This window comes from Stegodyphus dumicola, chromosome 8 (genome assembly GCF_044657685.1).
Source record: "Stegodyphus dumicola isolate Sdum_Otavi_A_Nest chromosome 8, ASM4465768v1".
NCBI classification, from domain to species: Eukaryota; Metazoa; Arthropoda; class Arachnida; order Araneae; family Eresidae; genus Stegodyphus; species Stegodyphus dumicola.
This window is the reverse complement of record NC_140775.1, coordinates 3,325,696-3,339,954: the sequence shown is the minus strand read 5'-3', so window position 1 is coordinate 3,339,954 and position 14,259 is coordinate 3,325,696. Positions and strand designations below refer to the sequence as shown.

General features: G+C 30.3%; 1 protein-coding gene across 5 annotated transcripts in view; it reads left to right on the top strand.

The window, feature by feature from the left end:
* Window positions 1-14,259, top strand: part of LOC118186072 (leupaxin-like) — a 155,796-nt gene that overhangs the window by 131,086 nt on the left and 10,451 nt on the right. For all 5 annotated transcript variants that reach the window (XM_035356072.2, XM_035356074.2, XM_035356071.2 and 2 more), the window contains exons 6-8: window positions 381-578; window positions 5,793-5,966; window positions 8,455-8,685. In XM_035356072.2, the coding sequence (XP_035211963.2) occupies window positions 381-578; window positions 5,793-5,966; window positions 8,455-8,685 (603 nt within the window). The remainder of the gene's footprint in view (window positions 1-380; window positions 579-5,792; window positions 5,967-8,454; window positions 8,686-14,259) is intronic.

Sequence of the window (14,259 nt, the reverse complement as noted above, 5' to 3'; positions counted from 1 at the left end):
CACTCTTCTCCTCAAAATAGTCCCATCATACTTTTGAAGAGGGATGTAGGCCACTTCCCTTAATTTGGGGATCTTTCCCTTCTTATGTTGCCTGCCAATCCTGCCAGTCTGCCCTTTTCAGTCAACTTGTAACTGAACTTGCCGAATCAGAGTTCTCGGCTTGGGTGTTGATGGGAAAATGATAAAGAAAATAATGTGGAGTTTTCCCACAGTGCTGTGAGGCCCCACTTTTGCCACTTGGAAGTTTTGAAACATTTTTTCCCAGCAAACTGTTCTGAAAGCAACCACTTTATGTTAGCTGATGTCTATTAGGCATACTCTTTACTAACGCATAGTGCATTTAGTTAGCAACTGAATATAACTTATTTGTACATTTGTAGCATACTCAGCCAAACAAGACACCTGAAACACAGTACGCTAAGCCGCATAAGGTGAGCCGATCACCAACCGGCAGCAACAAGGGTGTAGATCAGTTGGATTCTATGCTCGGTACTCTACAATCTGACATGAGCAAACAAGGAGTTAACACAAGCCCTAAAGGTCATTGCACTGCATGCAATAAGCCCATAGTTGGCCAGGTAAGGTTTTTATCATGTAAGCATGTTGTAATTTTTTTTTTTTTTTTTTTCCTTCTTAAAATATTGTTTGATTTTTACCAGATATCTAAAATAGTCAAAGTGTAATGTAAGAACTGTTTTCTCTCTCTGGTTGAATAATTAAAATTGCTTTATAAATTAAATGACTTTTTTAAAATTTTGTGAAGGTACTACAAGATTAATTTGGTTATTTAACTTAGAATGCTAATGAATTAATTATAAGAATGAAATAAATTATTAAAAATACAAATTTTTATTAAATTGGGCATAAATCTCAAAATTTTAAAGAATTAATTTTATATAACTAAATCTTTAAATATCTTTAAAAGGAAAATATACTCAAATAGCTTCTTCCCCCCCCCCTTCATTAAATTCTCAACATTTGGAAAATTTTAAAAATTGCATAATAAAATTTTATTTTATTGCTTATTACACTGAACTGAATTTTATGCAAATGGCTATACTTTCAAATGGGAACTACTATGTGCAAGTGAAAGGGAGTGGCAGGGTGAGGCAACAGCAGTGGTTCAAATTTTAATAAACACTTTTAGTCTGTAAAAATAACTGCCCATGTCATTATGTTTCACTAAGTAACTTTCATGTTCATTTCAAAGTTAATTTAAAATACCAGTTTAATATCCATTTTTTTTTTTTTTTTTTTTTTTTTTTTTCTTATCTGCAATATAAAGTGTATGTTTTCTTCTCTACAGTTTATAAAAGCGTGCTAGTTAAGTTTCATAAACTAGTTATAACTCTTTATTCTGTCCTTCTTATTTCCAAGAACTATTCTGAGTTTTGAATTTTCTTGCCTTTATTTACCTCTAAAATTCTCAAGTATTGCTAAAAATCAAGGTTAGAAAATAGGTGTAAAAGGCTTTATATCCATTTATTAGATAAAGGTTAACAATCACTCAACGAGCAGTGTTAGTGTTATGCAATATTTAGCCATGAAAATGATGCAGATCTAAATATTATGCAACTACTAGAGGCAATATTTTATAGTTATTGCATAATTAGCAATTACACATTTATAAATTCAGTTAAAATAATTTTTGAAATTGTAAATGTAGAAATATTTTAAATGAATCACTTTACCATTTATACAGAAATATAAAATATTCACCTTCTTGTTAAATATCTCTGGAACTCATCTGGATGATTTTATATGGTCAGAATTTAAAAGTGTGCATTATACATATAATAAATGCATTTACAAAATCGATATCCCTTGCAAAGTCGTATTTTACTATATTATTTTTCAGTCTCTCTCTTTCTTTCTTTCTTTCTTTCTTTTTTTTTTTTTTTTTTAAATGCAACATAGGTATGATATTGTTCCAACTCTAACAGCAAGGATTGAACTTCATGATGTGTGGTGGCATTTATCTCACCATTATCATTACAAAATTATGAGATGATTTCAAGGCCCTTAAAACTCATCGCTAAGGCCCAGGGCTGTACATGTAGGCCTAAAAGTAAAAAAGCAGAGTTATGTTTGTATGGAAAAAGAACTGGGCTAACAGAAACTTCATTCATATGCTAAATATGTCTTTATAAACTTAATTTTTGATGGAACATTTAAAGTTTTAAGGGAAATGTAAGACGATTAGCCTATTTAAAATTATTGAAATAAAGATATAGAAATCATGCATTAAACTTTAGATTCTAACTATTCGTTAAACGATATTTAAAGATGTAATATTTTGGATGAAGTAACAAATTTGGCAGAAAATGCAAATAATGATACATAAAATTAACAAGAAGGATAAAATAGAAAAATATGTATATGATTAAGACACAATAACACGCCGAATAAATACTAATTCAAAAGTCGAACAACAAAAATCAGCGTTATATTTTCAAAATTTTCACAGGACTAGTTTTGGTGGTTTTACCGAACCATCATCCTCAGCTGCAAAACCGCAAAATGTGGTTTGCAGCGGTCATTTTGCGGTTTTGCAGCTGAGGATGGTGGTTCAGTAAAACCATCGAAACTAGTCCTGTGAAAATTTTGAAAATATAATGCTGATTTTTGTTGTTTGACTTCTGAAATGTATATGATATGCAGTATTTATCTGTAACTAGCTATGTACCAGTTTTTCACCCAAGGAAGAGAGAAACAATCTCATGAAGATGTACAGTATTGGAAATAGGGGGAATATTTGGAAATAGGGGAATATTATTTATTATTTAATATATTTCTTGTTCAGTTACAAAGTTCCACTGTTCAAGTCCTATAATTGCTGTGTCGAGAATACCGACTAATTTGTCAATTGAAATTTTTTCGTTTTCAATAACCTCTGTTACTTTCTTCGCTATCGGAAGCGAATTATAATGATGAGGAATTTGATTTAAATCATATCAAAGATGGGATACATCGAGATGAAATACTACATTTAATAAGGAATTATAAGCCAAATAAAATAAAAACATCTGCCCTGAAGATAAGGATAGTGCTGACAGATCAACTTCCAATTCATTGTGCAGCGCCGCGGCATTAAAGATAAACAAAGTTTAGATAAACAAACGTTAAACTTTAGATAAACAAAGTATATGCCTTTATCCATTTTTTGTAACAATTCCACTTTTTGTTTAATGAACTTCAAAACATACTTTCGCTTTGTAGATCATTTACATATTAATAAATATATATCAGAAATTCTATTTGACATAATCGAAAGTTCAAGCTTACTTTTATAAAATTGCTCTAACAGTCTGCAAAAAATAATAAGCCGGATCCAATTCGAAGATTAAGGAACAACGAAATCTGCAACATTAACTGAAATAGATAATTAAATAATTTTAGCTTAGCTTTTACCGTCCGTTATACATTAAACGCGCACTCGTAAACGTATTTTGCGCACGCGCACAAGCATATTCTCAGCCGTAAAGGCCTTACGCGCATTCTTCAACGCAACGCATGTGCAGAAAGTTTGAAGCTTTGAGGTCCGGATTATAGATCATTCCGGATTATGGGTGTCCGAATTAACGACTTTTGACTGTATTCTGTCTTTTCTAACTGCAATTTGCTAGAAAGCATTGCAGCATCAATTCCATTTCTTTTTTTTAAAAAAAAACTGGTGTAATTGTAATTAAATTTTTCATTGGTGTGAGTTTAGTATGGAGATTTTGTTACATCTGAATTCAAGCTTGTTTTTTTTCCATATTTCTCTCTCTTCCAAGATTATTATATGTTTGTATATATATGTACAGGTAAAGAAATTAAGAAAAATCTTTAAAATGTAAATGTTATCTAAACCAAAGGAATAATTGCACTTAGTAGCAAATCTATATTTACAGTAAAATCATATTAAATACTAAAACTAAAGTATTATAAAAAAAATTTTAAAAAAAAGGAAAAGAAAAGGTCGAGAACCAGTAAGACCAGTTTTAGAGCGTAGGCAAAAGTGAAGAAATCAAGGCAAAATGGCCAGATCATTAGAACAATCAGACTAGAATATTTTTGCTCTCATTAGAAGGATGGATAAAAAATTATTCAATATCCTGTTTTAAATAATTAATTAGATCAACATTTCTGATACTATGTATTTTTCAGACAAATACCTGAAAATATGGGCTACCCCTCTCAGAAAAAAAAAATGATATAACCCATTTGTAACATTTTCAGATATGTGCTGTAGTGCAGTAAAGGTATTAATAACATTGTGTGTTATTGCTATTAATTAACCCTTTGGCAGATGATATTATTTTTATAATTTTTTTAACTAAAAACTCTAGAAATTGAATATTATGATCCTAGAGACAAATAATATATGAATTTAAAAAATTTACTCTTACCCATTGTTCTATGAGTGGTGATCGCACTGTGAAACCACCGTGCGCCTAGGACTTTGAAACTTACTGAGGTAGTAGGGGGAAAAAAACTTACCTTTTTCTGTGTGTTTCCAATAAATGACGAAATGTACAAATTTAAAAAAAAATTATGTAAGAATTGCATTATGTATAATTTGTTGACAATATTTTACAACATAAATCGTCAGTAAAAATTAAAAAATAAACATTTATGTAGTTTTTCTATAGCAGTGAAATATAAGTACCTACATAATAAGGATGTTTAGATAAATGGATTAAAAAACTCAGTAAAATAAGGATTAAAAAAACTCTTGTTTTTTTTGTGTTTTTTTTTATTTCAGAAAACAATTTTTTTTGTATGTTTCTTGCTCTATGAGGTTTCTTCCTTGTGCTACAAAATGTAGACTGCCTGGATCTAAATTTCGTTCAGTGTTATTTAGTTTCTTTTCATCTGGCACATGAAATTTGTGTTTTTTTATGTTAATGGGAGGGGGGCTTGGTCTTTTTTGCTTTGTACGGATTGATCGTTTCTCATTCATATTTATTTTATTCGTATTTTGTCACAAAATATTCAGAAAATATTTTTAATTTAAATAAAACTTAAAATTTTTATTTAAACTCTCACGATTTCTATTTTTAATTATAGCAAAGTATACTTACATTAAATTTTAACCACAGGAAATAATTTATAAAATCACAATACTAGCTTGGGGAGCAAGTGTGTTGAGGTCAGAACACACTTGACAAAGACCTTTTTACCGGGCAGGTGCATGTATTGTTTAGTAGTAAATTAACTCTGTGCTTTCAAAGCCCCTTCCTTATCTATATCCAGGTAAAAATAAACATTCCTATTTGAAAAGCAAGCAAACACCATTGAGAAGAGCAGTGGTTTCAAGGCGTGGACACCAAGCCTCTAGAGGATTGTGAGCATTGTGACACACAATGCTCTAGTGGCGGAGTGGTCGTGCCCTGAAAGCACATAGCAAATGCCATACATATAGAGGTTTGTTTTAATATATGCAGTTTAATTATTGCAATTTTTTATTGTTTTTGATAGAAACCATGATGTGCGATGAATAACTTTTGAAACTAAAGTTGTTTATATTAATAAAAGGAAGTTATTTTGTCTCATTGAAAACAAATTTTAAAAGGCATTCGATATGAAGTATTAATACCTAATCAGTAATCAATTGATTTTCACTCAAAAATTTCAGGAAAAAGAGGGGGGAAAATCGAAAAATGGTGGTTTCAGGGCGCGACTATGGCATGTCAAAGGGTTAATAGAAGTGGTCATATATAGAAATTTCCTATACTTAACTTATTTTTTAATTCTTTTTCCTTTTTAAAAAAGATTTGTTTAATTTTTTCTTTCTATGGCTTTGAAAGGTTGTCACAGCTTTAGGCAAAACTTGGCACAAAGAACACTTTGTGTGTGGACATTGCCACCAGGAGCTTGGAACAAAGAACTTTTTTGAGCGAGATGGTGTACCTTATTGTGAAACAGATTATCACAACATATTTTCTCCAAAGTGTGCTTATTGTAATGCTGCTATATTGGGAGTAAGTAGAATATTAATTTTTAAGGTATTTCATGCAGTTTGTTCATGTTAAACAAATACTCTTTTTGTCTTGCATACATTAATACAGAGAGTCCCATGAAGCCAGTATTCAATATCTTTCCATGCTTAGGCATATATATTAATCTTATCATTAATTTCTTATTTAATTCTTTAGGTTGCTTTTAAACCTTGGTACAGCTGATTGCTATCTTCAGTATTTAATTTTAAAATTTCAGTTGTTACTGAATTTGTCTCTTTGAACCAAATGCTGAACTGCTTCCTTTCTTCTGGAATTTTCATGGATTGCATTTAATTTTTTTGACAAAATGTTAACTAGACTAAATATGTTTTCCTTTAATGTGGATCAGACTGCTTCACAATATCCTGAAAGAATGAATTATTAGCTAATGTTTTTAAATGGAATATTATTTATGAATACCTTAAAAATACTGTTTTCTTTTTTAACTGTGCAGTCAGATTTAAAATAAAATAAGTTTGATAAAAATCTTTTGCTTTTATCAAAGTAAATATATATATATATGCCCCCTTCTTCCAGAAAAAAAGCATAGTACCAATTTTTGTATATTTTCTAATTATTTGGATTTATTGTGATTTCAATTAATTGTTGGAGTTTTACTGCATTTAAATATGAATAAAGTATGAAAAGTCTGGGATGGAATGCCGTTACACCTTTGTTGTAGAATTACACTTTGGGCAGTCTTATAAAATGAGATAATTTTATTAAGATTATATAACTTTATATGAGGCAGAAAGTTCTCACATTTACCATTTACCACCCACCAGTCCGTTTGCTATGCAAGTTAGCAATGCTGCCTTCTATGTCAAGGGGTTGAGATTCAAATCCTGGAGAAGGCATTAATGTTTGTGTAGTCTACCCCAACCTTGAGGTATAATATCAGTCACTCCCTCTGGGCAATGTTTGCAGTGATAAGGTGAGTAAATGTTATGTCATTCTCAATGAATGCTTTATGAATAAATGTGCACCCCTTGGAAAAAAGAAAGTGTTGCTAGCTATCAATAAAATTGAATAGCTACTCTTGTAATTTGTGAACCATGTTACAGTCTGTTATAGAAAACTTACATATACACTTAGAAAAATGCATAAATAGAGAATATAGTGCCATTTTCTCAGTAAGCGCTATTTTTACTGCATGTAATATGAAACAAGCTAGTTCTGTGGGTCAATGAAGACATCCTTTCTAAGACAAATAACCTTCATGTACTATGCCATAATCAATAAATCGGCTAACTTATCAATGCATGCTGTGTGTGCTAATAATAATTTAAATTAATTTTTATTAAAATAATTATTTTCAATGTAAATATGTAACCATATAATGTATCTTTATAAACTATTAACTTTTTGCAAATAATCAAATATAAGTATCCAGTTTTCCTTTTTTGTTTTGTGAGGATATGTTGGTAAGCAAGGAGAAATGGTATAAAATTGTAAGTTTTTTGGCCTTTCTTTTAACTTAAAACTTAATTCGTTATATTGAACTGAAATTTGTATGTCAATGAACTTGAAAACTGAATTACTGTCATGACAAAACAGTGAAAAAGACTTTCAGTGGTGTAAAAGAATTGCATCCATATAAATTTTAATCATATTATGCAATTTTAAGGGACTTGTTGAAGCATAATGAGAAAAATAAGCATTGATATATTTTTAAAATTGTATAATCATATTCCTCATCTTACTTAGTTTTTGTATTTACTGTTACAGTATTAAAAAATAAAAAAGTAATTAAAAATACCTGCATTTATTATTTATTTGTTACTTAGATTCTCAGCATTAATTCTGGGAGAATTAATAATTACTCCAAGTTTTTTAATAATAATTTTAATAAACATCATCAATTACTATAAGCTGCAGATTATCTACAGTTTATTATTTTCAAGTATGGTATGATTTGTTGTTATATGCTGCTTGACAAGGGTAGAGTAACTTTACAATCACTCCTTTTTTGAAAAAGTGATACTATGAATATTATTGTAAAATTAAAAAAAGTCATTACTGTTAAAAATTTCTTCCCCACCACCAAAACATAAGAGTACAAAGTAAGGATTCTTCAGCGAATTGGTTATTTTTTAATTAAAGCAGATAGAAATTGTGTTTTTTTTTTTTTTAATCTACAATTGTGAGAGGCAATTTAACAGAAGTATCTGAGCTTACTGAATTAATAATCTAAGCCTTTTTAATATTGAATATTCCTAGTTGATAAATTGTTTTGGGATTTAAAATGTGAAATGAAATAAACTTCTTATATCATTACATCATGTGCTTTATGTACATTTAAATTATTTTTTAAAAATTCTCTTAATGTTTTTAGCTTATATACTATATTAAGATCTTAAAACTAGTATTTAATAAACTGTTGGCTATTGTTAGAATTAAACTTTTATTTTTCATGAATAATAAACTATTGAAGCTTGATATCAGATATAACATATTGTTTCTGTTATAGAAATGTATCACAGCGTTAGAAAAGACGTGGCACCCAGAACATTTCTTCTGTACTCAGTGTGGTAAGCAGTTTGGAGAAGAAGGCTTCCATGAAAAGGATGGTAAACCATATTGCCGTGACGATTATTTGGAGATGTTTGCACTGAAATGTGCTGGATGCAATCGTCCTATCACAGAAAATTATATTTCTGCTATGAATAGCCAATGGCATCCTGGTTGTTTTGCATGTCGGGTAAGCAAATTCATCTTGTATTTTGTCTGGTTATATATCTGTGTTTTAAGGTTAATCAACTTCATACATATTAGTAGTTGGTACAAATTTTTCTATAGTAAGTTTTGAAGTTTCATTGTTTGAATTTTAAAATATTAAAGCCATGAAAATTGAAAGAAATTTCAAATGTTCATAAAGTATTTCTGTATTATTTCTGGCAATTGTTTGTTTAAATATCTTCACATTTTTTGTCCATTTCATGTACCTAACATTTACGTGAGGATTGTAAATAAAGTAGTGGCAGCTTAGGCAACACAAATATTTTATTAAACTTTAAAAAAACACCCCTTTGGTACATCACCTAAGTCATGCACCTTTTGCTAAATGTACAGAAATTATCTATTGCCACCAGTGAGAAATTTCTGTTTATCACAGTAATCAAGGATCCTACTGTATAGATAATTGGTGGAAATATGGTTGGAATTAGGATATACTGCACACTCTGATGAGTTCAGTTTTCATCAATATTTCTGGTGAAGGGGGTCAACATTCCTCATTAGGAATAAATGGATGACTAATATAGGCCAAATGTATTGAAAATTCTGAATCGGACAAAATGCATTAACCTATCTTCAACTTACAGTATGGTAATATATCATTGCCATAGACTTTGAGTAAACTTCTTGTACATTTTTGTCATGGGCCACTTTGATTATTATTCTCTCTTTAAGTTTTTATAAAAATGCTGGAGGTTCCCCAACTCAACAGGAAGTGAGCATATAGGCTGTAGTGATTGCAATACAATTACACAAGCTTTGTCTAACACTATTCAATTACCTGCTAGTGTGGACACATGTGCACCTTGCACAAAAGAAAATGGGACAGTTTCTATATCTCCCATATTATTGAACCGATTGTCAAAATTTAACTTGTGTTTTCCATGTCTCAAAAGCGCATGTTAGAATATAAATTAGATATGTATATATATATATATATAGCACTATTCTAACATAGGTATTTTGACACAAAATCTGACTTTTTCTGAAATAACATACTAATTTTTTTCCATATTTCGATTATACAAATTAGACTAGATATTAAATTTTGTAATTTTTGGTGCGAAATTTATAGAGGAATTTAAAAATTTATCTTGGCACCTATTTTTTCAGTTTGTGCCAAGAATAATTCATTTGGCAAACTTCGTAATTTATAGCAATCTATTTTCCTTTCCTTTTTTTCATTGGAATGAACGTAAACTTCAAAATGTGAAAGGAAAAATCAAATAAGTTTAATAAAAAAAGAGATATTAATAAATATGTACCAAATTCAATTAACATGGAGCAGCTAAATTTTGAGAGCTAATATTTTAAGAACTACTCATGCAATTTTTGCAAAACATGACACTTGGCACGATTCGAGTCGTAGAATCGAAACATGGAAAAAAAATGGTATGTTATTTCAGAGAAAGCTTGATTTTGTGTCAAAAATACTTATGTTAGAACAATGCTACATATAATCTAATATATATCCTAAGTCACGCTTTCGAGACATGGGAAACCTAAGTTAAATTTCAACAATTGGTCCAGTTGAACGAGAGATATAGAACTGTCCCATTTTCTTTTGTGCAAGGTGTATATGTATCCTTCCAACCATGTTGCTGTTACTTTGTTTGAAGCCTGTAAGCAATGCGTCTGATTCTTGGTAGGCAGAATCTTTGATCTGTTGCTAAAAAGAAGCTGAACTGTGTTTTATTGGAGACAATTGCATAATAAGGTCTGAAGTTATCAAGTCTCTGCAGTTTATAAAGAGCTTCATAAACATTTTGTCTCATAAATAATTAAATACTAAACAAATTCAGTGGGATTTTTAAATGCAGAATCTAAATATTATTTAAATTTAATCTAAATTATGATTTAATTTTAGATTTCAATATTTATAAAAACAGCACTTGACCAAGTGATTTTTTACCGGCTGTTAAAAATATGTGCTATTAATAATAATTATACTGAAAGTATTACTATTCAAAAGCACAGTGAAGTTTTCTTGTGGCACTGAAGATTATTCCATGCTCATGAAATAATATTCTTTCTGTTATTCTAAGGTATCAATTCTAAGATTTATTTTAAAAATGTTCTGTTAAAATATTCTAGTTTCTTGTGTTCCTTTTCTAACATTTTTTAATATCTCAAGGTGGTGTAAGGAAATACAAATGCTTTTTATTTATTTCCCCGCTTTTTTTCTAAAATTATATCTTTGCTACACTTTCCATGGCATTTTTTGCAATATTAAAAAAAAATAGTAATTCTTTATATAGTAAATGCACTGTTTTTGCTCTAAATTGATTGTATTATTATTAACTTAAATGGAAATCATTATTTAAACTATTATTGAGTTTTCGCACTATAAATATATGCCATTGAATTCATTGTTTCATAAAATTCTGATGTGATTGCATAGACATTATTTTATCATACATGCATTATAGTAAATGTATTACACATAAATAAGAGTAAAGATAAATAAGATTACATCACAGAACTGTTATTATACTAATCCATTGCAAAATTATGCGCCACACCTTTCAGGTATTCCATTATTTCTCGATTTTCAAAATCTTCAACTATTACTTTAATTTTCATATCAGCTCACAGATATCTATTCGCTTGTGCGGCAGTTCATCTCCACGTACAAATTGTTCATAACATTGATCAATTGATTTTTGAACACGCCTGAGACCTTCTACGAATTCTCATAATGTGGGGTGTGAAACACCAAATGATGATGACCCCAAATTTATTTGAATGATGATGCAAACTTATTCTAAAAATAAATAAAAATACGAAAAGTATGGCGTCAAAACAAAAGCAAAAAAGTATGGCGTCGAACTGACCCCGCGTTGAAACGACCTCGTGTCAAATTGACCACGCGTCGAAACGTTGGTGTCGAACTGACCTTTACTGTATGGAGATGACATTCTTGATGCTTAAGTATGCCCTTATGCCAAAGCAGTAGGTGATAATTTCCTGCTACAGAATGACAATGCTAGAGACTGCATAGGGCTCGTATCGTGGATGATTATCTTCAGCAGCAAATGTTTCGGTGCATGAAATGGCCAGCTCGATCATCAGACTTGAATACTATCGTGCATGTTTGGGATGCTTTAAAGAGACATGTAGCTGCTTTCAGTTCCTCCTCTTCAGACCCTTGCAACTGCTTTGCAAGAACAACAGCTCTCACTTCCTATGGAACTCATAGACCATAACTGACATTATCACACATCGCTTTATATGTTGTATTGCTTTTAAGGGAGATCATACTCCATATTGAAGGTAGTTTTTCTGTACCAAATTAACACATCCAATTTGTTCATTTTATACATATGCTAATTTCTATAACACCATATAATTGTCTGGTAATTTCTTTTCATCTTATTTTATGCCTTATTATATGTTGCATACTGTGGGCCAGTTGCATTAAATTCTACATGTAACATTTTTTAGTAATCATCATTTTTGTGAATTTTCTATAATTAATGATATCTAGTGTATTTCTGGTCACATGCTAACTGGCCAAAACAATAACATAATCTACCTAACATAAGTGTTTTCATTGCTTCACCTTACAAAGCATAGATTTATTGATACGTTTAGTAATACTATTATAGGTATTCTGAGGCTAGGATCAAAATGCCCATATGTGTACATATGCATGTATGTATGTACATATATATATGCATACGTGCATACATTTGTAAATGCCTACAATGTTTTTCTTGATATTTGATATTGTGGCTGTAACTGAAAATACCACCCTTTTTTTTAATTATGAAACCATTTTAACTCCTGACATTTTTATTATGTTAATAAAGGGAATTTTTCTGTCTTCTCAAAACCACCTTAGCCTTCTTAACAGTAGAATAATGTCATCTTGAAAGACACTATTTGCTCCGGTGTGCATTCACCATTAAAAACATATCTAATCAGCTATGGCATTGAGATATATAATTTTTTCTGTGTGGATTATGGGCCCATAAAAACCATAATGCTTTCTACCTTTTTTCTGCTGTCATTCAGTTTTTGTCTTTGCATGGATGAGTTCCAAATACATCCATCTAAGAAGAATTCATGATTAAGTGAAATATACAGTGTTCTGTAGTTACCAGGAGCCTCGTATCGATTATATGTCCATTGTAGGCATTTATAAACGATGAGTGCCTGTGGATATAAGCATATGACTAAATCTAGAAAGTTATATCCAAGAGTTATATCTTCATTATGTAAATTATTGTACCACTAAAGTCCAACCTCTCTTCGGAGTAGGCTCTGGCAACCATTGTTCCATGTAATATGGACAAAACAAAAACAACAACCAGTCAGTTGTTATGAATTTTATATTAGTTTATTATACATTACTGCAAATTAAGTCCTTTATCACAATTGAAATTGTAAGTAATGCCAGCGGTAATATATTTCCTACTGTGAACAAAACAAGACAGTGGTAATGGCAGGCATGGCCAGCTAATATGTTGTCTGTTACTAAAAGTGGCATCTATTTTCTTTGATAGATACTAACTATTGCATAGCATGGGTAGTTTGAAGCACTGCTGTTTCAGAATTGCTGTTACCAAAAAGTCTAATTATAATATTATAGTATGTAGTGAAATGAGATAAATCGGCAACTTGAAAGTGACGACTGAAGCTGACCTGGACACATGCTGTTCATTGATTGCACGTTCACAAATTTGTATTATTCATTGATACTTTAATGTTTTGGCTAGTTGATATAGTATGTTTTTGCAACATAAGAAAGGATTAGATATTGTTCCAGAAAAATTATCAGTTATCTGCTTATGTTTAGTCACTCATAAAAGTTATTTATAATTTGTTTTAGTAATATACTAGAAGAATGTATGGCAGGTAGGTTAACTTTTTCCAAGACTATACATGGGAATCCATTGGCGTTATAAAAATACAAAGATACAGATTCGGTCATTATATCTTATATATGAGCCTAAGAATGCTTTTGATTGTGCCAGTTTCTTCTTAGTGTAGTAACTTAAGTCAAATACAAGATAATAAAAAAAAAAAAAAAAAAAAAAAAAAAAAAAAAGACCCGAGTTGGCATAGTTTTAGTCTAAAAAGTTTTGGGACGTTGATAGCCCTGTAAATAGCAAAATGATATACCTCTTACTATGTATGTGTGCTTGCTGGATTGTGTCTGTTGCTATTGTAACAACAGCAGCAGAAATGGTAGCTGTATGCCATAAAAAAATTACTTAAAATTACCCTAAACAGTTTTAAAGATATAGATTCTGTGTGTCACAATATGCTCTCTACTTTCTGTTGCCAGCATCAATACGACTGAGCAAAGTGCCTGTGCCTGTCAAGGTTTATCGTTTTCTCTACGGTTGAAACTTAAACATTTTTTTAAGTATTTGATGTAAAAGAAAGAAAATTGGCTTACAATAAAGCGGAGTATAGTGTTCTAAAATTAGGTCTGTCTTTTCTGACAAATAGTAAAAATAGAATAAAATAAATACATAAAATAATAGTTTATAATAATAAAATGAAGTCAGGCATTGGCTTTTAAAAGCTA